Source organism: Nycticebus coucang, chromosome 9 (genome assembly GCF_027406575.1).
Source record: "Nycticebus coucang isolate mNycCou1 chromosome 9, mNycCou1.pri, whole genome shotgun sequence".
Classification (NCBI taxonomy): Eukaryota; Metazoa; Chordata; class Mammalia; order Primates; family Lorisidae; genus Nycticebus; species Nycticebus coucang.
The window spans coordinates 67743698-67768836 of record NC_069788.1 but is presented as its reverse complement, the minus strand read 5'-3'; the positions used below and the strand labels follow the sequence as shown (position 1 = coordinate 67768836).

Sequence of the window (25139 nt, the reverse complement as noted above, 5' to 3'; positions counted from 1 at the left end):
CATGAAGGCTATGTTGAACAGTTTGATGAGAATATTTCAGATTGTATATGAAACCTGCACATTGTACCTGTTGATTGTACTAATGTACACAGCTATGATTTAACAATAAAAAAAATTAATTAAAAAAATGAACAAAAAACAGCAGAAGGAACATTTCTAATTTTTTTCCCTCCTCAACATTGCCTCAGAGAAAACTAGATGAGGTGTTTTGGGGTGAGAGGGAAGGGAGGAGTGAGTGAACTACCATATTTGTAAGTGACTAATGCTTTCCAAAGGAAATGAGAGATTTGCAGTCATTGCTACTTTGCAGAGTTTTATTTTCCTACTTAGGGGGCCAGCCCTTCACTTTTGCAAATTGAAAAATAAGTAAAAGCAGGCACCACATGTAAGGCGGTCCCCATGGTCTTGGTGGCTATTTTTGGGTCATCGTAACATGGCTTCGGCAGTGAAATGCTTCTCCAGCTCAGAGTTATTGCCTTTCTTTCTGACTCATGTTTGTTTCTCACGCTCCCTTCGGCCCGAGCCCATGTTCTTTACCTCATTCCTACTATGCCATTTCCCAATTCGACTATCCAAATTGGTACACTTACCAGCTGACCCATAGCCACTACCCTAAAACATCTCCATGGATATCCACAGTTTATGGAATTTGTTGATGGCCATCTGTGGCTGTGAGGGCTCATGGGCCCCAGTGCACTGTGGAGAAGGCAGATAGCAAAGAGTTCAAGCTCCCCTTACAGGGCAGCTTTCATCAAAGTGACAACATAAAATGCTGCCTCACATAAGTGTATGTATTTCATTTGTTCTAGCAAATAATCAAATGCTGATTTGGTATTGCTCATTTGTGATAACAAAGACCAAACTCCAAATGACCACAGCTCCATGCTGGGCACTGGGGCCCATACAATCATATTCCTGCTGGTGACAGGTCTCCATCCCTTCTCTCTACTCCCTCTTAATGTTACTTTCATGTCCAATGTAATTACAGACCTGGGAACAACATTGTGAAAGATTTTGGAGTGCAGAGGCTAAGTCAAGCTTTCCCACATGACCACCCATCCAACATTTAGCCAAGTGATTTTGCACACACTGAGAGTTAAGCAAATACATGACTGTGTCAACACATGGAAAGATTTGGAAAAAGATGACTTTGGTTTAATTTGGTTTAGTCCCAGCTTTGCTACTCCCAACCCCAATCTCCATCCTAGAACCCTGGGCACATCGTGTACCCCACTGGAGCTTCATCTTTCCAATGCCAGGTAATCACCAAGTTACTTCTCATCAATTACATGCTCTGATATTATTTTTTGATTCATTGATATCATCATTTGCCTAAAATCAACCCACCTGAGCTACAAGTGCCAGCAACTGGCCTACCTCTCTCAGTCCTCTTCTGCCTAATTTCCACACATCGACCAGAATCATCTTTCCAATTACATTTCTTACATTAGCCATAACATATCATTCATTCCTCTGCTTAAAACATTTCCACAGAAAAACACTTGGTTTAAAAATCTGAGCTCATGGGCTCCATATACCGAGGGTGGCGGGTTTGAACCCGGCCCCAGCCAAACTGCAACAACCAAAAAAAAAAAAATAGCTGGGCATTGTGGCAGGTACCTGAAGTCCCAGCTACTCGGGAGGCTGAGGCAAGAGAATCGCCTAAGCCCAGGAGTTGGAGGTTGCTGTGAGCTGTGTGATACCATGGCACTCTACCAAGGGCAATAAAATGAGACTCTGTCTCTACAAAAAAAAAAAAAAATCTGAGCTCAAGGAGTGAACTTATGGCTTGGTTTTTCCCTGTCTCCCAATTCAGTCAGACCCTCAGTACCTCCAGACCTTTGCAGATAAACTTTCCTCTGCCTGAAAGTCTTTTCCATGTCTCTCTTGACTTGTTCATATTCATTTTGGGGGTCTCAGCTTAGACAGCTCTTCCCTTTAGGAAGCCAGCCCTGAACCTCCTTGTGTGTGCCTGCAGGACCTCAGCCCTGCTACAGTCTGACCAGCTGCCTCCCACTACGTGTGCACTCCTCTTTCCCAGACAGTCCCTGAGGGCAGCAGGTTTCTTGAACATCACTGCATTCTCTGTAGCTTAGCACAGTGCCTAGCACTGATAAATAATTGGATGGACACAGGATGGACCCATCCCCATTCCCACCTGGCCACGCCTTCTTTCTCCAGCCTCCCAGTTCCCTGTATGATTGGAACACATTCCCAAGTACTGACAGCCAAGCACCCAGCCACCACTTCTCATCTTTGTAGCCACTACAGTCATCTCCAGTAATGGCAGTAGCCTCACATGCTCTTCATCCTCTGGGTCCCCAGTGAGAAAAAGAACAACAAGGGTCAGACATATGAACTGATACAACTTTTAATTCCTTGGGTAGAAAGCATCAATATGCCAAAGGTGCTAACTTTAACTGAACTCCAAAATTACACTTGACAAGAAAGTGCTTATAAATTAAAGCCCACCAGAAAACAGAGTGCACAAATTCATGTGCACAACAATAACAACAAAAATTCATGTGTACAACCAACCCGCTTCTATTTTGCTTCTCTTCAATACACATGACAGAAAAAAAAACTTAAGTCTATAGTCTTACCCCAATCCAGGTCCCAGATGCTCTGCCTTTGGACATTCATTCTTTAGGGCAAATTCAGATATGACAAATATGTGGTATATATACTACTCATGCTGCTGAAAGATGCTGCTTAACAATCACATGACGTTTCCTTGGTAGGGACGCAGGATCCTTCTCAAGACAGTGCTCTGGACATCGACAACCAGTAGGTCTCCAGCTTAAACCTGGCTCCCTACAGATGTCCTTAGTTAAAATGCAGAGGCCCCAGAGGCTGGAGAACAGTGTACAGCACTGAAGTCTTAGGGCAGATGTATTGGGCAAGCACTTTCTTCAAGACGGGAAAAGTAAGGAGGACGTTGGACATTGGGGAAAGGAGGTGCAGAAGAAAGGAGTGGATTCCAGTGTCCTGCCCCAGGAGCAGGGTCCTTTAAGACCTGTGGAACCAGTGGCAATTAACCGAGAAAAAATAAAGTTAAAAGCAGAGAGAGATAAAAAGACAGGACACACAGAATTTTCAAAGATGGGACACAGGGGATCACCAATCACTTGTGGGACTTCAGAGAATGGCCCTGAGTATTTGTTCCACCCAGCTTTTTTTGAAGGCTATTTTTTCATTTAGCTGAAAGAGTGAGCTGAGGAAGAGAGTAAAAACGTCATCAGTTTCTCTGAGTAAGCGTGGTTAGTTCTTATTCTATCTATAATTGTTGACTTTAAGGGTCTGGGCAGCCTTGAGAAATCTGGAACCTGACTGAGCCTTGTCTGGAGAAGCTTCTTGTTTGTGCTCATGCACACAGATCCCCTGGGGGAGGTTAGAACCCTCTAGTTTCTCTGTGGAACAGATGCAGTGGTGTCAGTTCTCCTCTAAAGAATGGGTGGAAAAGAATTTTCCCCTTATCTCCACCCTGAGGCATTTCCCTCTCTGGTTAGGGTACAAACCCTCCTGCCCACATCTTGGGGTGAGCAGTTCCCTTGATCTCTGCCCTGGCTATTATACAAATTCCCACAATGGGTATTTGCTTCTGGAAGGTTGTGGACTGTTGACTGGGCAGGGGTCAGCCTGGTTAATGTCCCTCCCCAGGCCTTGTACACAGCTTCTGCTGCAGCCATTGTTCTTCAGAGTGCTTACAGACATAGCAGGGGTGTTTGTAAGCTGTATCCCTCACAGACCAGGCTTCCACTGAAAGCGGAAACTGCTCAGACAAGTAATTTTAACTGTTAGTTTAAAAGTAAGCTAGCTAAACTGTTTTTATTCTGCCTTGCTCAGCTTATTTCTCTGTTTTTTCCTCTTTTCTGGGGATGTTTTCTCTTGCCAAGAATGGGGTCTTTGGTTCCTGTCCTCCCTGCAAGTGAACACTGCAAAAGGAAGGAAGGACTGGGGAGGAACCAGCACCTGAGTTCTGGGCATCATCATTTGCTTGCTCTAAGACAAAGGCTGGTGGAGTCCATTAAACAAACACTGCCAGAGCCCAAGTGTTTTGCAATGACTCTCTCAGCTCCTGTCCCTGACAGGGCACTGTTACTGAGTTACACTTCCCCCTGAGATGGGTGCTGGGGGTATTCCACAGACTGTCACACATGAATAGCTTCCATGAGTCTAGAGAAGGAGCAGTCATTAGCTTCCAGTCTGCAAGTCCTTACTTGAATGACCGTTTCAGGGGGAGGAAAGCCATGGGGCCAGATGAAAAGGCTGCAGAGTAGAAAGGAGGTTTCCAAGTCACCAGGTGAAAGGTTAGCATATGCCCCTGGTTATAGGCCACAGAGTAGCATTTCTGAGAATGAGCATTGCAGGTGGTTGAATGATGAAATCTAGACCAGCCCCTGAGATCATCACCCAAGCAATTGGCCAAATGCCTCTGACTTCAGATGTGGGTGCATATAAGTGCTGATGATACAGGCAGCAGGAGTGGACCAACCTAGCACACTATGCTCACCAGATGCCTTTTTAGATGGAATATATTTAGATGCCTCACAGATGGGCCAGCCATTCAAACATCGCAAATAGAACCAAAGAGCAACACTTTCTGGGGAAAGCAGGACTTGTAGCTTTGCCATCATTACTTCTACCTGAGAAAGGGCCCCGCTGTGTGTGTGTGTGTACAGGCACACGAGTATTAAAATCCAACAATGAGATTCCTTCCGACCTGTGAATGTAAAGATAGTTAAATCCACTTTTAAACCAAGATAAAGGGATTCTGAAAGAACGCACATTTCTGGAACATATACACTTTTGATGGTCGTGAATGACAAACCTCAGTTGACATTCTTTGTGCAATTCTTCTTACCTGCTGATGTAAGCAAGGGCACTGGCAGCCAGCAAGGAGAGTCCTGTCTTCTTTGATGGATAGCGATACGGCCTGAGGATGACTTCAACCAACGAGAAGGGCAATATACTAGTGTGCTGTAGGAGAAAGGATGGCAAGTCAGAGCACCAGGTGCCCTGGGGCCTACAGTGCCCCTAGTTCTCCCTCCCCCCTCCAATCCACCTTCTTACACATTGCCAGATGAAACTTTCCAAAACTTGGCTTGGGTGGTGCTCCTCAGATGTCCCAGGACCTACAGTGTCTCCTTGTTCCTGCCAGGCTGGCCCAAACACCTTTGTCTGGCTGCTAAAGCTCTTGGTAATGTGCGATTACCCTCTCTGGTCCTGCTAATTGCCCACTGCTTCCTTCTCCTAAAACACACACACTCTCACAGGAACACTCGCATACACAAACACATGCACACACATGAGCACACGTACACACACCCTCCCTTCCACCAGAACAAGGCTGCTCCTTCACCCTCCCTTACACTCAGTGTGTGGATTCCCACATCCAGACTGCTGTCCCTGCATCCTCGCCCCAGGAGCACTGCGTCTCCTCTCCCGGTGTTCAAATCACCTGTGTTTTTTGCAGCCAGCACCATCCCCCATGATGCTGTCTCTGAATTTTCCTCTTGCTAATTTTTCTCACTCGATTCTAGTGCATTTATATCCTGCGCCACACAGTCTAGCACTTACGGTGTATATTTGTAAGATCTGGAGGGCCAGAGAACACGTCCTCCCTCATCTCTGCCCTTAGCTCCCCACAACCGAACTCAGTCCTGCTGAGGGTGGTGGGCGTGAGGATATGCGTGAGCCTCCCTCTGAAACCCCTACGTCCTCCCCACTCCTTCCCTGCATAACCCCCTCCTCATAACCATCTGTCTTCTCACATCTTCCAAACCCTCAAAACTAGATATTTTAAAATGATACAATCAAGGAAATAAATCCTTAGGAATAGTGGCATTTTCAGAAGCAAAGACTGTTGGGGCCACCCCCCACCCCGGCTTCCTTGTGGAAGCTGACCAGGGAATGGCCCCTGGAATCTGTGTGCAAGGTCCTTTCATTGACTGAAAACATTCATAAAGCTCTTCTGCCACCCTCTAGGCTTATCGGTCACATCTAAGGGCATTAGGGTTTTGTACTGTTTATGGTTACAGCCATCATTCCTCCTTCACCCTTGCTCTCCAAGGGCCTCTCATTTCTTGGCTGCCTCTTTCACCTGCAGTCTTCTGTTCTTAAGCCCCAAGGCAGCAGTGTCAGCTACAACAGTCTCCAGAGCTGGGGAATGTCACTGTGCTTCTGTGCCAAGTGACAGCTGGAACCCTGGGCACTGGCTCCCAGTGGCCCTTGCTGTCAGTCATGTAAGCCTTATGATCAGTGGACAGAGGCTTCCTCCCAGCCCAGCTGAGTTAGCCAGGGCACAGCTTGGAGGTGACAACCATCCCCAGAGGACAAAAAATGTGACTAGTTTCAAGGGACAGGGGTATGATGAGAGGGACCAAGCCTTGCCTTTAGGGCATCACTAGGTGGAGAGGGCTTCTGGGGGTGGGGGGGGCGGTCAAGGCTGAAGTAGGTGGCACAAAGCAACAAGGAATCTTAAGGGCCTTGGGTGCCCCATACCTTGAAAACACAGTGTGGAGGAACAGCATAGCAGACAAACTGCAGCTGTTACACAATGTGACTAAGGTTGGTCCTGAACATACTGACGGGCTGGATAGACAAATGGAGGCACTCACAGGCCCACTCTCATACCTCGCAACTTTCTGTAGTCTGATGTTAGGCTGCAGCTTCTGAGCCTCTCCCTCCAATAAAGGAGCATGACTATTAAGGGCACACAGCTTTGGATCTAACCTCAGTCTGGTCACGAGACCTCTCCGAACTTTGATTTTCCCAGGTATAAAATGGGGACAATGAACAGCACGTGCCCCCGGGGGTGCTGCTCTGGGATGGAGGGAAGTAATTATAATATGCTTAGTTCTCAGCCTAGGAGAGCTCCGGGGAGCATCAGCGGTGGCTACTGTTATTATCAGTGTGACTGTCGCTTTCCTCTCACAGGCAGGGTGGGGTGAAGGCATAGGTCTGGGCTATCCACAACTGCAGGTGCTTGGACGGACTCTGGCCTGTGGTCTTTAAGAAGCTGTGCCATGAGGTACAGAGGCCTCCAAGGTCACCCCATGGCCCACTGCCCAGCCCACAGCTGGTGCCTACATGCCTAGCTGAGGCCAACTCAGAGCGCTGGTGACACTCAATGACTGACAGGGACGTTCTCTTCATCCGTAAGCCACCCATGCAGGCAGGAGAGGGGGCAGTCTGCCCCTTGCAGCCACTTGCTTCTGCCTGCCTTCACTCTGCGGCAGCCAGAAGGATCCAACTTCTACCAAAACCATTAACAGGCCCATTATACTGGTCATTGATCTGGCAGCTTTTATTAACCCAGCCCACGATCAGCTGCTCCTATCCTCCACATTCATGATCATTTAGAACAGAATTCCTGTGAAATAATGCCATGTGTTCACATTAGGAGTAAATGAGTTTGCAGTGATTAATGCCTTTACAACAAACAACTCAGGAATGCATGACTGCTCACCTCTTAGAGGAGTCTGCCCTTTGCAAGTGACATTCAATTGGATTTCCAAATGAATTCTCCCTGATGGCTTCTGGGAAATGTACTTCAGTGATGTCATTAGTGATGGGCCGTGTACTGTGGCTTCATATCAGCTAAAAGGTCTTTGCAAGAAGTGCATTTTCCAGTCAGGGCAGGGAGTAGGAACAGGGAAAGGAGGAAGTTTGCATTCTAGAAGCCTTTTAAATATTGAGCTATCATGAAAAGCCAAACGCCACGCAATAAACCTCCTGGTATTTCAAATGTACTGGTCTTTCCCACCACGTTGCCATAAATCATATAACCCTTGTCAGATGGCACATATTTCAGAAAAGGAAAATAAGAGAGAGAAGGAAGAAAAAAATTCAGCATGAGAAAAGTCAAATATGCTTTCTGCTTCCAAAAAAAAAAAAAATCTAATAATTAGGCTGGGATTGACACAAATCAGATTGCTGCCAAAAATTACTGAAAACAGTGACTCATTCGTATTTCAATTAACAGTTTCTCAGTTTCCCTTATAAACAGTGAAGCTGACAAAAATTAATTATCTCAGAGGGGGTAAAATATTTCCTTCCAAAGTAAACAAAACATCATGGACTGAAACAATAGCATGTGTAAACAGAAAGCATGGAGGGAAGCTATCTTTACTTGTCACGAAAGTCATCGTTTGGGTAAGTTTTCCTTTTATTGTCTCTTGCCAAATGCACGGGTTATAATAAGGATACTGATGCTCTTCTCCCATTTTTTTCTACTCAATTATACCTTCCCCTCCTGCTCTCCATATAATGCTGACTTTCATCTAAATATCTTGGAGACAGAATTACAAGCTGTCTTTCTTCTAAATATTTTAGAGACAGAATTATTGATTTAAGTACTAGTATAATAACTGCACTTCAGCATCTCTGCTTGCAAAGGAGCCTTGTAGATACGTACCAAAATTTACCAGCCCACAGGACAGTTTTGCAAGGTTGCATGGATGACAACATGAAACGTAATGATAGTGACTTAGCACTTGTTTATGCTCAACCCATATCAGTAGATAAGTGGCTGTTATAAACAGTTTCCCTGCATGTGATGCTAAATTTACAATAGAATGTATTTTGCCTGACTCTGTTTTTTGGGTGGGGGCAAGGGGGGAAGAACAGAATCTCACTCTGTGCCCTGGGTAGAGTGCCATGATGTCATTGTAGCTAACAGCAACCTCAAACTCTTGGGCTCCAGAGATCCTCCTGCTTCAGTCTGCCTAGTAGCTGGGGCTACAGACACCCTCCATGATGCCTGGCTAGTTTTTCTACTTTTAGTAGAGATGGGGTCTTGCTCTTGCTCAGGCTGGTCTCAAACTCCTGAGCCAAAGCAATCCACCTGCCTAGGCCTTCTAAAGTGTTAGGATTACAGGAGTGAGCTACCTCACCTGGTTCCTGGCCTGACCCTTAAGAGGTAAGCCCTACTCACTGAGATAACCTATAGAGTCAACAGGTCTTTTTTTTTTTCCTGGGGTCTTTTCTTTTTTTTTTTATTAAGTTATATATACATAGATCATGAATACATTTATGCCTTTGTGGGATTCAATGTGTTGATTATTTGTACACATTGGAATAAGGCTGAGAACAAGTTCCCACAAATGTGTATAGCTCACAAGGGTCATGCAATTGTAGAAGCAAAAAGAAATCTTAGAACCCATTTATGGTCCAACCCCATCACTCCACAGGCATGGAGAGAGCACATGAGGTCAGGTGGTACATGGAAGGCCAGCCCTGGACTTCTGCCTTATGTGACTAGTTTGAAAATGGTCCCAACTCAAACTCCTACTGTTCTCAGAGGGATGATTTTAAAAAGGCAACTTTGTTTTTTAGGTAGTTTTAGATGAGCCAATAGGTCTTCACCATTGTGGTGTAAGCTCCAAGAATCCATAGGTTAGGCTGATCACATGCTTATCTTAAGTTTCTGAGGGGTGCTGAGAGCACTTCATTTTCTATAGTAAAAGAAATTCAGACAGACTACACATTTTAAAAATCAGATGATAATATTTAAAATATATGATCTCTGTTCCTTTCTTTTAATTTCCCTACTATTTATCTTTGTGTTGAATTGACCAAGATGAACAAGCCAGCTTCTACCATCTCAAATCAGTTACCAAGAGGCTTTCTCTTTTACTTTATTTATTTAATTTTCTTTTTGAAACAGTCTCACTCTATTGCCCAAGTAAGAGTGCCGTGATATCAGCCTAGCTCACAGCAACCTCAAACTCCTGGGTTCCAGCAATCTGCCTGCCTCAGCCTCTTGAGTAGCTGCACTACAGGCACTTGCTGCAATACCAGGTTAATTTTTCCTTTTTTTTAAAAATAGAGATGGGTCTCACTCTTGCTCAGGCTGGTCTCAACCTCCTGAGTTCAAGGGACCTCCCCACCTCAGGCTCCCAGAGTGCTAGGATTACAGGGCAAGTCCATCCAGGGTTTCTCTTTTAGATGTTTCTAATAATGAGCTTACATAATATTGCCCACTTCACATATGCCTCAATCTCTCTTCCTTTCTTCTATTCAGGCAATACTTGGATCTGAGTTCCTGATATTGACTCTTCCCAAACTGAAATCCTCTCTCTAACATCATCTGGTTTGTTTGTGGTACTAATGGAGAGAGATTTTAGAATAAAGTTTTCATATGCTAATAAGATCTAATTTCTGGGTACATTAAAGAGAAGTTTTTGTGTCTGATATATTCAATATATCTTTTTTTTTTTTTAATGGAAGGTTTCACAAAATCTCCTCAGGGATAAACATAGTCAAAATATCAATTAAAATTAAAACTTAAACATAAGTAACAGCAGACATGGAAATGGAGGCAAAACATCCCTTATTAGAAAGCCATTACAGCCAGGCTTGTTATTACACTTCCAAGTCATGTTCCTTAAGCTTGAAAACAACATGCAGTAAAGACCTACAGTAATAGTGGTTTTGAAAATTCCAGTAAGGCAATCTCTGGTCTTGATAATACCATCCATTTTCCAGCTAAAAGTATTTATCTCACTTCTCTCTAAGTGTCCCCTTGTAGTTTCTGCCTCTGACTTCCTGCAAGGAGAGCAATGGTGATGGTCCTTGACACAATTTGGGGAGCATATTATATCCCAAAGCAGAGACCATTGCATTCTCTATGTCCCTTAAATTCATTATTAAATGTACAGTTTTGCTTTAAGTAAATCTGATATGGAAATCCAGAAATGAACCCAAAGATTCTAGAGATTACATCTCCGTGAGGCTTTTCATTTTTGAAAACTCCTCTATCTGTGCTGCCTACAGGAGTCTTTTCAGTTTCAAATACCAAAGTCTTTAAAGAGAAGGAGATTTGTTTAAATTCTCTTTTCCACTTTCTAGGAACTCAAGTACACAGGCCAGGCACCACTGTAATTGAAGAGTTAGTGTTAAAATGCATGGGAGGAGGGGACTGCGGGTGGGAATCAACCACCCACAGGAGGATTCACAGGCCCCTCTTTAATCTCCACTGTCTATTTAGGTGAGCTCACACAGGTTGCCCAGCCTGCAAACAGGAGTTAAAAACCAAGTCATATTCATGGCAAAGAAGAACAATGTTCGCAATTTATTCTGAAATGCACCAAGATGAATTAATGGATGGAAAGATGGTTTATGTTAAAGCAAAAAACAGTGAACTATTAATAGTGGAAGTGATGGGTGACCAGGTGTTCACCATAAAATTCTTTCAACCTTGCTTTAAAATGTTAATGATAAAACACTGGAGGGAAAGTGATTAGTCTTTACTGACCCAGAAAGAGAAAGGAATGCTCCAGTGGGCCAGGGAAAAAAAGCCTACTGTTTAGGAACTCTTCTGTGAACTGAACAGATGGGTAAATAACCTCTGAATCTTATGAAGCGGATTTTTAACTGATCTTTTACCTACTACAACTGTCATCCTTTGGGTTAATAGATAGTTTAACCAATGTCTCAAAGCATCATTCTTCTAGCAGGAAACTAGTTGGCTTTGAAGGAATCCAACCTGGTAGAGAAGTGGCAATTTGGACTCTATCCACGTAAGGGTAAGATAAAAGAAAGATATGGGAACTTAAAGCCCAACAATCAGGAATATATCTGCTTCTTCCAGCCCCTTCATACATCATGGTACGCACTGCTCTGCGGCCATTCGTTCTGAGATGGGGCCAGGTAGAACAGCCCCTACTCCAGGTTTTGCTTGATAGCTTCTCTGTACATTTCCCCTTCATCAGTCTATAGCCCACCCTTCCTCCATGCCTCTCTGCCTGGCTCTACATGGCGCACATGGAGACTTGTTTTAAAGACAGAGACAGATGGGCAGCCCTCTAGAAAGCTGCTCCAAGTTAGAGGAAGAAGATTGTTCTTTTTAAGAAAGAGAAAAGCTAGAAAGCTCGAGGCTCTACTCCTGCTTTGGAGATGCCATGCCTCAGGGCACCTGCCCCTCCCTCCATCATCACTGTAAATAAAGAGCTCTCAGTGTGTAAACAGATGCTTTCCCTGGGAGATGATAGTGATTCTGGAAAGCACCGGCAAGCACAAGGCCTGAGGCTAATTTCCAGTCCCTCCTGTGACTGACCCCATGATGGGCCACTTTCCTCGCTTTCTCCTTCCTGACTCTAATTTCCCCTACTGACCTGGCAGGGTATTCTAAAGGGACTCACCAGCAGCCCCTGGGAGAAGGCAATTGCTCACTGGTGGTTTTCCTAAATGCATGTCTTCAGCTGACTTAGGGTTAGTGTGTGTGCACACGTCTGTATGTGTGTGTGTGTATCTTAGGGGCATATGTACTCACTCTGAGGGTCTTTCCAGTAAAGAAGGGAATGGACAAAGGGAAGGCCTAAACATAAAAGACAAGAGGTTTTCCTGGGAAATGCCTTTATTCAATGTCTGTCAAATTTCTCATGAGAGGCCGTTCTGTTGCAGTGTTCTGGGCAATTGAAAGGTACAGAAGATATGGTCTTTGAATGTAAAGAGAATTAATAATTTTCAACTTATATATATTGTTACCCTAATGTGACAGCGCATTAATTGAAAGAGTTTGACAATGGGGTGGAGCCCTTGGAGTCCACAGTGAAAGAGAACAAATCGTTATTTAACTCAAAGAGCTACTTTCCTCTGGTAAGGCTCACTCCGTCAAAATCTCTCTGTCCTGGGCGGCGCCTGTGGCTCAGTGGGCAGGGCGCCGGCCCCATGTACCAAGGGTGGTGGGTTCAAACCAGCCCCAGCCAAACTGCAACAAAAAAAAAACTGGACATTGTGGTGGGCTCCTGTAGTCCCAGCTACTCAGGAGGCTGAGGCAAGAGAATCACCTAAACCCAGGAGTTGGAGGTTGCTGTGAGTTGTGACGCCTTAGCACTCTACCGAGGGTGATAAAGTGAGACTCTGTCTCTTTAAAAAAAAAAAAAATCTCTCTGTCCTAAAAGACTCACAGGTTTCTCTTCAACAACTTTTGTGGCACTTCAAATAGGGTCTGATTATCTCAGAGTCTGCCACTAAATTGTGTTTTGTTGTTTCAAAATAAATGTTATTTTAAATTCCTTATCATTAAAAACAGGTAACTACATATCACAGATCACTTTTTCAATTCTGATCATTGTTTTTCCTTGCTAAGACTCCAAAACCAAAACAAAACAAGAACAAAAAGGCCTTCCATGGATATTAGCTGGAGATGTTCAGTAGGAGGGAAGATATGAGAGTTTATATAAGAGCAATCTAGCCGGAGACAAAGGTTCGGGAGAATGCAAAGTGTGGATATAACTTAATTAAGGGGCAGTAGCTGCGAGGACCCAGGAAAGTGTGTGAGTGAGAAGAACAAAGGATCTGGGAACATCAGCACTGATGAGAACACAGCCTTGGGCACTGCAACAAACTTCCCAAGGCCAAGAAATTTGGTTCACTTCCATATCATGGTTTTCTTAGGGAAAACTCCAACAAAATTTCTCAAAAGGTCACAAAATTCCTTCTCACCACAGTATAATAAAACGTGGGTTTTAGGAGTTCCTGGTGGATGTCTTTAGAAAGAGATGTTGAAAACACACAGACTTTTATTACTAACCAGTTTGTAATGGGAGAACTCTCCAGAATACCCCCTATGAAATAATCATACCTTTTTTTTTTTTTGCTTGTTTTGGCTTCCAAACTCAGAAGAAGAAACAAAAAGCACAGGTTTTTCTTTGTTTTTGTGAGTGCACACACACATTTTAGCTCTCAAATCTGAATTTTCACAGAGAAAAATTCCTGCTAAGGGAGGCAAGATGCTGAAATCTCCCCTCCCTGTAGGAGGCTTATTTATTTATTTTTTATTCTGACTTCCAAATAAGAAAGCCCTGGATTACTATTGATCTGTTAAAACTTTAGGTTCCATGGAAGCCATCAAAGAATATTCTATCTCTACTTGTACAGATTTACTTTTCATGTCCACAGCTAATGAACTACTGGCCTCTTTGCCTATCTATGGGAGCCCCGGCTTAGATGGCAGCCAGTGCTATTGACGAGAAGGAAAACTGGCCCCTCACAGGCTCTCACAGAGACAGAAGTAGGCTTTTTCTTTTTTCAACTATTTCTCCTCCTTTTCCTGTTGATTTGATCACCCCCTCCCCCTTTCATGGGGTACCTCCGTGGTCATTTTTTCATCTCAGACTCGACCACCTTTCTTCTCTCTTTTTGAATTCTCTCTGGCTACATGAACACACAGTTTCCTAATTAATATCTGACAGTGGTGATGACAGAGGACAGTGTAAGCCTGAGAAGTTTCTGCCAGAGAGCATACCCTTTGAGCCACAGCATAACCCAGAATAAATTCAGTCTCCTGAAACAAAATATACACATCTCTTTGAACATAACTCAGACACTTGAACATGGGTCCCGGATATAACAGCCAAAAGTCCCATAGATATTTTAAAACACAAGAAAACCCTTTAGGAAGTTCCTCATTTTAACTTTCTGTACAAAAGAACACTCCAAAGTGTCAAATAGCACAAGCCACAGACATTAAGATACTAAAGGCTTTCCTTAAGGCCGGACACAGTGGCTCACGCCTGTAATCCTAGCACTCTGGATCACCTGAGCTCACAAGTTCGAGACCAGCCTGAGCTGGAGCAAGACCCCATCTCTAAAAATAGCTGGGTGTTATGGCGGACACCTGTAATCCCAGCTACTCAGGAGGCTTAGACAAGAGTTTGAGGTTGCTGTGAGCTGTGATGCCATGGCTCTCTAGTGAGGGTGACAAGGAAGACTCTGTCTCAAAAAAATAAAATAAAAAATAAATAAAGACTTTCTTTCTGTGTCCAGTGCCCCTTGGCCCCAGCACACTCCACTCTGTCCCAAAGGAGGTCAGTCAAGGTCACAAAGAAGCTGCTAGAATAAGAGGTGAAGCCCTCATTTTTTTCTCTTAAGCATTAATCATTAAGTGTTCACCACATTCTAGGAGTTGTGAGAGATACTGAGAATTAAAAGGCAAAAAGATAACATAAATAAATAGTAAAAAAATGTGGTCCCTCCTGTGTAGACTTTACAGTCTAATGGATGAGATTTTAAAAACATGCAGATACTAATCGTAATACCTGCTGTGAATAAAAACAGGAATCTCTGTGTCAGAGGACAAGTGGATGGACTTAGTTTATGGATGGCAGTCAGGAAAGGCCATTCTGAGAAGGCCATGTTTAAGCTGAGTCCTAAAGGATAAGAAAGAGCTATGGAAAAGCAGATGGGGAGCACTGTGGGCAAATGGGCAGTATGTGCAAAGGTCCTGGTGCAGAAAAAGCTTCAAGAGTTGTAGAAGGAGAGGAAAATCTGAAATGGCTAGAACATGGCATGTCAGGAGGAGAGAGGACCCAGTGGAGTCTGCAGTGTTAAACAGGGGAAGGTTACTTAGGTTTCATTGGCTGTACAAAGTTTAGGTTTATTCTAAGGGGAATGGGAAGCCCCATGCAGAGTATGAGAATGAGAATTAATATTTTCTAATCTATTTTGCGTCTGTAAGTATAAGGTTGATAATGGAATCAGGAAGACCAGTTTGGAGGTATCGCTTGGTGAGAAATGAATGTAGCCACCAGGGTTAAGAAGGTGGAAAGGAGGGAAATGCCAAGGCCAGTGCTAGTTTCTGGTAAGATGGTAGCATATTGGCTTCCCTAAGCTGGAGAAGCCCAGGACAGGTTTAGCGGTGAGAGTACAGTATGTTCAGCTCTTCACATGTTGACTCCGAGATGCCTGGGATGTGCCTGCAGATGTGTCTGCAGCAGCAAGGTCAGGTAGGCAGTTTGAGATGCAAATCTGGAAATCAAAGATTGGAGCTGGAGATTCAGCACATGGAGAAGACAAAAGCCACAGGAATGAATGGATGTGAGTTACTGGGGAACGGGCACTGGCAAAGAATGTCATCATTTAGAAGGCAGGTGGAAGAGCCAGGCAGACATGGAGATAAGAGAACAAGGGAGGTGTAGTTACACGGGGGCAAGGAAGCTGAGCTTCGGACAAGGAGGAGGAGTCCACTGGACCCAGTGCTGCCGGGGGGTGGGGCCGCAGGAAGGAGCAGAATCGGGAGCCCTGAATTGGGCAATGTGGGGATGGTTGATGACCGGAATATGAGGAATGAGCAGAGTAAGATCAGGGAGATGCTCAGGTCTCGGCAGGGCCCTGGGCTCTGTCCTTGTTTTCTTTCCCCTGCGGCTTGAATGTCTGCCCTGAAAGAAATTCCCAACTAGCCACCCAGCTCACCCTCAAAAATCCTTGTGAGGGTCAGGGCAGGGCTCAGGAAAATGAACCTCATGATTTGAGGCTGGCCTCTCCTTCGGGTGGTAGGAAGAAAAGTTGTTCTTTCCACATCTTTGCTTTCATTTTCTACTAGAGTAGTTGGTTCCAAAGGTCGCCTGCCAGAGAATGGGCCTTAGGGGAGTGACCCAGCGCTAGGCTGCCCTTCTGCTTCCAGTGAGGCCTCATCTAAAAAAAGGTGACCCAGTCTAATTCTGAAGAATTAAAAGAGGTTGGGATATCGACAGAAAGATAAAAGCAGTCCCAATATTGGCAGTCTCCACATTGAGGCCTTAGGTAGCTAGTGCAGGCCTGGGGAAAATCCAAGAGTTTAAGTTTAACATCTGAGTGGAGGAAATCCCAGTTAACAAATGGGACTTGCAGTTCACCCTCTCCTCATGAGTAGTCCTGGGCGCTTCTGTCGGTTTGCGTGCACACCTCCCACGCTGACATGTACAGCAAAGCCCGCCGCGCAGTCCTGGGCACGTCAAAGCCTAATCCTGAAACTTTAATAATATACACACTAAATAAACAGCGTGCCCTGGGATACAGAGAGATGCAAACTGGTGCTTAATTGTTACATTGCCTAGCATTGAAGGCCCGCAAGCTGAACACCTCAAGAGATCACATTATGATCAAGAGCTTTTCTTAATTGCCAAAAACCCGATGGGCCTTTCCTCCAGGGACAACTCCCAGCATCAGAAAGGAGAGCCCTCAACCAAATTCATCTATAATCACAATTTAGCATTATTACTTAGAAGCTTGTAGAATAAGCCTTAGGGAACAGGGCTCCTGGCCCTAATAAATGGATAAGCAAAATGGATTGCTTAATCATTAGTTCTCTTTCTTTGCTTATGCCTGTTCCTCTAAAATGACTATTTTAGAAACTTTGCATTTCAAATGGATTCCAATACCCTTTCAAAGTTGGACTACCTTGTTAACTGGAATGGATCAATTAGGAGCTACTTGTGTAGTGTATAGAGATGTGCTGTCAAGAACAAGAGAGATGCTTCCAGCAAGGAGAGGATGTAAGGCTGCCTGAAAGGCCTTTCCTAATAAGCTGCCTCCCACCTGAACTGGTTCAAATCTGCACCACATCACTTCCAGTTTCGGTGTTGCCTATATGTCAAAAGAGCCTCTGACCAGGAATTCATATTCCCATCAGATTTTTTTTTTCTATCCAATATTTCATCTCCAACAGTTATAGATGTCATATATTCTTGTGTTTATTATGGTAGAGGTTATTTTAGAAATTACAGCATGCTTATTTAACCAAATAATGGCTCGTGTAAGTCATTGCCTCTAGCCCTTCCTTACCAATAATCCAAGGGGGACTTAGCATGCCTTAATCCAAATCCCTCCTCTCCCAATTTAGACTATGTTTGTTCAGTACTTTTGTGTAATCACCATAAGTTGGACAAATTGCTTTGCCTCGCTTTTGGTATCCAAACCTCCCTTCTGAGATCGTGTTTATTCTGAAGTATAGTCATTAGCATTTCCTTCAAAGAAGGTTTGTGAATGGAAAAGTCTGTCCTCATGTGTCTAAAAATGTCTTTATTCTGCCCCTGTTTTAAAAGATACTTTCAGAGAGGAAATAAGTTGATGGGTATTTTTCTTCAACATTTTCAAACTTTTATTCCATCCACTGGTTTCTTTGTCACTGTTAAGAAATTGGCTATTATTAAGCTTCTGCATAGCTAAGGACACAACAATTAAAGCAGATAGACAACCTTTAGATTGGGAGGAGACTTTAGGAATCTGACAAAAGGCTGATAATCAGAATTTATAGAGAACTCAAACTGATCAACAGGGAAAGAGCAAACAATCTCATTTATCATTGAGGAAGAGACATGGATAGAACCTTCTTCCAAGAAGAGAGACAAATGGCCAACTAACACATGAAGAAAAATACTCATCATCCCTAATCATCAGAGAAATACAAATAAAATTACCTTTAGATAGCACCTAACCTCAGTGAGAATAGCCCACATCATCAATTTCTAAAGCTGCAGATGCTGGAGAGAAGAGAACACTCTACGCTTCTGGTGGGACTGCAAACTAATAAAGCCTTTTTGGAAAGTAATATGAAGCTCAAAGATCTAAGAGAGGACCTTCCATTTGATCCTGCAATTCCATTACTAGGTATCTACCAGAAGAAAAAATCATTTTACCGTAAGGACACGTTTGCATTAGAATGTTTACCTTAGCTCAATTCACAATCACCAAGATGTGGAAACAACCCAAGTGCTCATCAACTCACGAACGAATAAACAAACTATGATGTATGTATTCCATGGAATGCTATTCAGTCATAAAGCAAGATGGAGACTTTCTATCTTTTGTTTTAACCTGGATGGATTTATAGAACTTCCTTCTAAGTAAAGTATCACAAAAATGGAAAAGCAATTATCCAATGCACTCGATACTAATATGAAACCAGTAGATGAACAACTACAGGCCCAAATCAGAGAAAAACACAGTTAAATTCAAGTGGGAGAGAGGGGCTGAGGGAGAGGGGAGTAGAGAGGGGGTTTGATAAGCTGTCACCTAACAGGCACAATGTAGGGGATATGGCGCACCCACTGCATGAAGGGCTCAGCTACAACTTGGACTTTTCCTAACAAACTAAAACAATGTAAACTAATCATTTATACCCTTGTATTAATCTGAAATTTAAACAAAAAGAAATTAGCTATGAGTCTAACCACGGTTTATTCTTAGGAAATCCATCCTAATAATCTGGCTACTCCTTGGATGCTTGTTTTTGTCTAAGGCAGAGGTTCTCAACCTGTGGGTCGCAACCCATAGGAACTGTATTAAAGTCCATGGCATTAGGAAGGTTGAGAACCACTGGTCTAAGGTTTCTGCAGTGTCACACAAGTGGCTTGATGAGAGAGGTTTCTGTCCACCCTTAGTTCTAAGTGAAATTTATTTTGCACTTCTTGAATTGGAGGATTAATTTTGCACAAATTCTGGGAAATACTCTGTGCTTACCTGTCCAAATCGTTCTTTTATCTCACAATTTTTGTTACTTCTCCTTCTGTTTTATTTTAGTGTTGGGGGAATTTCCATTACTTTCCTGCTGCATTTAAAAAGATTTAAAGCATTTACAAAGATTTTTAAGAAATATTTCATTTGCCGTTTTGTCTTGTCACGAAAAACTCCTTTCAGGCTTGTGTTCCAGTTACGGCCAGAAACAGAAACCACTCAAGACCTTGTTTCCTTTGAGTGGATACCTTTCTCCCTGTGTTAAAAGTTGTGGACATGAATCTGAAGGAAGCATGGATTTTACGGTCATGTATCATCAGGGTTCACTCTGGAAAACAGAACCCCATCCAGGGATTCCAAGGAGGAAGGCTTTTGAGGCATAGACAGCTCTTGAGAATGGTAAGACACTGAAAACCAACGGCACTTCTGCTAGAAGAGGAGCGCTCCGTGAACTGCCACCCTTGACCGGACCTGTGTGTAGGGTGAAGCGTGTGATTCCAGGTGCTTGTCCAGAAGCTATTCCTAACCTCATGTCTGCCAACTCCCACACATCTGTTTGAAAATGCCATCAGAGAGCAATGGCTTCTTCTCCTCCACATCTCAGCAAATGCACATCCCTGGCTAACTCTTGCCTGGAAGCATATGGAGACAGGGACTGTAGTAACTGTGTGTGGCTGTAGGTTTATCCCCCGCAATGCAGAGGAGAATGGAAAGGAGGCCACGATGGTGCCAAGTTGATAACAATTTGGCACAGGTCATCACGTATCATTGATGGCACTTTGTGCAGCTCACATAATATTTTATTTGCTCCTAATAACAATGCAGAGAATTAAGGGTGGTAAACAAGCCTTTTCCTAATTCAAGAAACCAAATACCCGGAGAGCATTATTAATTTTTCCAAAACCACATAGCAAGATAATGGCAGAAATGGTATCAGAGTTGAGATTTTCTGCTACTAAGGTCTATTTTTTTCATGAAAGCAAAGACTGTTTTGTAGAAAATATCTAAGAACAGTTATTTTTGCAACTTGAACATACAACTAAGAAATTTTGCTCACCCTCACCCCAATCTGACTTTCAGGGATCCAGCTTTGACACCTCCATTCCTAGTAATTTATTCCTCTCAATTTTTTATCTCAAGGAGACATTTAACAGCTGTGAAGAGACATTTGTGAAGATAGAATCTTATTCACCAGGTGGTCCATTTCCTGATGACCTAGACTTGAAGGTGACTGGATTATCTACATCAGAACCTAAAAGTCACTACCTCAAAGTGAAAAAAACACAAAATGTCATTCTCATTGGGCGTGCAACTCAGTATTCCAGTTGTCAAATATCATTCAACAAGTATTTCTTTTTTTTGAGACAGAATCTCACTATGTCTGTAGAGTGCTGTAGCATTACAGCTCACAGCACCCTCAAACTCATGGGCTTAAGTGATTCTCTTGCCTCAGCCTCCCAAGTAGGTGGGACTACAGGCACCTGCCACAACACCTGGCTATTTTTCGGTTGTAGTTGTCATTGTTGTGTGGCAGGCCCGGGCTGGATTTGAACCCTCCAGCTCTGGTATACGTAGCTGGTGCCCTAGCCGCTGAGCTACAGGCACCATGCCCAACAAATATTTCTTAAGCACCTTTTTTTGCTAGGCTTACAATTTCAGTGATCACAATGATATTTTAATACTACTGACTTTGACATTAGGTTAGTGAAGTTTTATTTTAAAATATGTCAGTAATAGTATGCATATTAATTAAAATGTTCTCATATATAAGTCTTAAACTAAACTCCCTGTGCCGAATGGAGACAAAAGACCTTTATTAAATGCTATTTGATAGGTTAAGTATTTTGGTATTTCTGTCACTCATCGCTACAAAAGAATATTCGCTGTCAAGCATGAAATAGGTGAAAAAGGAAATCTCACCATGTGTTATCGTGTTAGAGTCACGTATCCTATGATAATAGCAAAAACAGCATTCAAACAGCGGCCACCTCCTGCTGTTCTGAATCAGTAAGCCTATTACCATCAGGGTTTCATTCTGCTTCAATTTTATCATAATTAGAAAGTTGTTTCTTTGACTGGATAGAGGGATTATGTGCCAACAGACCTGGAGATTTTTGTGTTCACAGAGGCACTCTCAAGCGGTATCTGGGGTCTTTTTAGTTGTCAGCCCCTGCTCAAAGTGTGCACACTTGGCACTCAGTGTAGAATCAGTGAGATCAGTGATCTGAATAAGAATTGACCAGATGATCTCAAATTTGAGTAGATCTTTTCCTCAAATGTCTGTAGACTCTGGCAGATAAATCTGTCTCTCACATGGCTTTACGTGAACAAGCTGCCCAGAGAAAGAGCTCTCTCTTGTCCCTGTTTCCTCACTTCTCTTTGGCTTTGCTCCAGTATAAATTTTAGAGGAAATAGATGAATGCAGTGAAGAGATGGATGGAAAGGGAATGAAACAAGGGAAGCGAGGCTAGAGGCAGGCTGAAGAGTGGTGAGATTTAGGAAGGAGAAGGTGAATGTGGACCTTCTATGTAAATAGACATAGTCCTCGGACTGGGATAGGGTGATGAAGGGCAGAGCTGAGAATTTTAAAACTCCAGACATGAAGCCTCTGGGGGCTAATAATCTGTGGGAGGAATGTGTAATATGTGGGCAAATATATAATTACACAATCAGAAGGACCACTGGGGAAGGCCCTGCAGAATTATTCTACCCGCTGGTAATCCAGAGATGTAGGAATGAGACAAACTCAGATTCCCAACTAGGTACCGGTGGCTGCTCAGTAGACAGAGATGATGATGACCCAGACCAGGAACAGGAAATGTGGGGGCAGGTTGAGAGCCTGTCAGCAGCTCTCAAGGCAAAGACCAGACATCCACAGCTGTCAGTGTCTGCCTCTGGGGTTATTAAGCAACTAACAGCATGATGGGAGCTTTTCTGTGCCGGTTATTTTATCAGAATAAGGAGTGTCAGTTCAAACTTAGCAGAGAAGGCTCTCCTGTCCACCCACCAGGCTGCCCTTGGGCATTCCCATATCTGTGTTGAGATCATGGCACTTTAGGTCTCACCTACCCACGTAGATTTCAGGTTTTTTTCCTCTTGGTATTTCAGAGTGATTCAGGATCTTCTGTTATGAGTTTCTCCATCCTGGTTACTCTCCAGCAGCAAGTCATTCTTCCCGCTGGGGTGTGACACCCGGTTGCCATGGCAGTGAGGATTGGTTGATTCACACAGGAGGAGGGGACCCACCAGCAAACCCTCAAGGGCACTGCATAATTTCAATTACTGAGATTCCTAGTAATTTCTCAGAAGACATTTATACTTTTTTTGATCATTAAAAACCTTTGACCTTGATTTAGAAATTGGGATATATTTTCTACTGGTATGGCTGTTGAAAAAAAAAGGCTATCAAGAAACAATAGGGAATCAGTGGACAATGGAATTTTACACTGAATAATAGAAAAGAAGGCTCCTTGCAAGCACACATCGGAAGTTCTTTGAATTGGGATTAAAAGAAAAAAAGAAGGCATACTTTCATCATGAAGTATGCATGAAGAATGCAAGCTGAGTGCTCTTGGTTCTAGTTCTGTGAAGCCGTAAGTGGACTGTAATTGTGTAGCAGTTTATTAGTAGTCTCTCCTGTTTACCTTAGGATTTCCCGTGGGGCTAGGTGGCTTTATTGTTGTTTTTCAGGTAACTCTGCTTCTTAATCCCAGTTTAGCTCCTGATTTTACCGTGGAATTTCAAGCATTTAAGATGTCAGTGCTTCCCAGGTAAATGCTGGAAAAGATTTCTAACTCACCCCAGGATAGGAAGTAAATGGGATAAGAAAATAAGTAAAAAGCATGTCTAGGAAGTGTTTTAAAATAATGAGACAACCCATAAATAACACTGGAGTGATTAAACCCGAAATAATGCCCAAGTAATATTCATCAGGGTGTGGTGAGTCATTCCAGTTTTCTTCCCTCTCGGGAGGTTTACTACGTACTGGTACTCGGCAGTGCTCTGAACTGGGTCTTTCCCTCTGTGTGCCTTGGAAGAGGCATGGGGAGAGGGAGGGAGGGGGAAAGAGGTGGGTGGGAGGGGGACTCTACTCCCCCTAGAGTCACAGGACACGTTATTTCCCAATACCATGTTCTGGTCATTATTGACAGTCACAGTTTCTCTTTCTGATGTAGATCTGGTCTGGAGTAGAAAATGGCCAGATTTTAGAATTTTGGGGTACAACGGATAGGGATCAGAGTTGGGTGACGTGATATGAAGTGGTTGCTTTTGAGATTGTGGCTTCAAAAATACGTCACATGCCCTATAAGGGGTATCACTTTAAAAATGCACCACAGATGTTACCACTGGGGGAAACTGGGTAAAGAGTACATAAAACCTCTATTATTCCTTACACATTCATGCAAATCTATAATTATCTGAAAATAAAAAGCTTAATTAAAAATTGAGTTAAAGGGGTGGCGCCTGTGGCTCAGTGAGTAGGGCGCCGGCCCCATATACCAAGGGTGGCGGGTTCAAACCCAGCCCCAGCTGAACTGCAACCAAAAAATAGCCGGGCATTGTGGCAGGCACCTGTAATCCCAGCTGCTTGGGAGGCTGAGGCAGGAGAATCGTGGAAGCCCAAGAGCTAGAGGTTGCTGTGAGTCCTGTGACATCATGGCACTCTACTGAAGGTGGTAAAGTGAGACTCTGTATCTACCAAAAAAAAAAAAATTGAGTTAAAGAATAGAGTAAAAGAAAAATGATGGGGATAGTAGGTACTGGACATGTGTTTGTATGAAGATGACAGAGGGGCTCGGGGCCTGTAGCCCAGCGTCTAGGGCACCAGCCACGTACACCAGAGCTGGCGGGTTTGAATCCAGCCGGGCCTGCCAAACAACAATAACAACTACAGCCAAAAAATAGTCAGGCATTGTTGTGGATGCCTGTGGTTCCAGCTACTTGGGAGGCTGAGGCAAGAGAATCACTTAAGGCCAGGAGTTTGAGGTTGCTGTGAGCTGTGACGCCACAGTACTCTACCCAGGGCAACATAGTGAGACTCTGTCTAAAAAAAAATAAAAATAAAAACAAAGACAACAGAGGGAAGAAAATCACTTTCTTTCTGAAGATGGGACTGAGCTTGCCCCAAGTAAAAGCTGTATTAAGCATATGAGTATTAGAGAAAACACAAGTTTACGATTTAGGATTGTATTCTAGACCCAGTTCTGGGGCTAACCAGTTCTTTTGGTCTTGAGTGAGCTGAATAAACTACTTGAACTTCAGTTTCCTCTTCTGCAAGGGGAGCAGTCTGTAGAGACAGAGGCATTTCAGCTCTATGAGTCCAGGTTCATATTCGTGTTTCCAGGAAGGAACACAAGGGAAAATGAATTAGGGGTAACTATTGACAGCAATTAACACTGACCAAGATCACTGCCAACCCAGAAAATAAACAACCTGGAAATACAACACTTATTGAACACAAACATGTATTTTAAGTATTGAGTATGCATTGGAAATAGATTTTGCAGTTTTTTTTTTTGGCCAGGGCTGGGTTTAAACCCGCCACCTCCGGCATTTGGGGCTGGCGCCCTACTCCTTTGAGCTACAGGCACCGGCCGGAAATAGATTTTTAGTATCTTTTTCCTTTTTCCTAGAAAACAGGACTTAATAATAGAGGAAAAATAATGTATGGTGTCTTTCCAGAATTCCCTTAAAAAAGAAATATAGAGTCTGAAATTCAGGGACAGTTCCTGACATTTTTTTTTTTTTAGACAGACTATCACTTTGTCAACCTCAGTAGAGTGCCATGGTGTCACAGCTCATAGCAACCTCCAGCTCTTGGGCTTAAGCGATTCTCCTGCCTCAGCCTCCTGAGTAGCTGGGACTACAGGCACCCACCACAACGCCTGACTATTTTTTTGTTGCAGTTTGGCCAGGGC

At 43.5% G+C, this 25139-nt stretch overlaps 1 protein-coding gene across 6 annotated transcripts in view; it reads right to left on the bottom strand.

Moving 5' to 3' along the window:
• ADTRP (androgen dependent TFPI regulating protein) overlaps positions 1–25139 on the bottom strand; it is a 98942-nt gene that overhangs the window by 22885 nt on the left and 50918 nt on the right. For 5 of the 6 annotated variants that reach the window (XM_053603735.1, XM_053603736.1, XM_053603734.1 and 2 more), the window contains one exon: positions 4865–4980. In XM_053603735.1, the coding sequence (XP_053459710.1) occupies positions 4865–4980 (116 nt within the window). Of the gene's footprint in view, positions 1–4864; positions 4981–23375; positions 23917–25139 lie in introns of those variants that run through there. The other variant, XM_053603738.1, reaches the window with a different exon arrangement.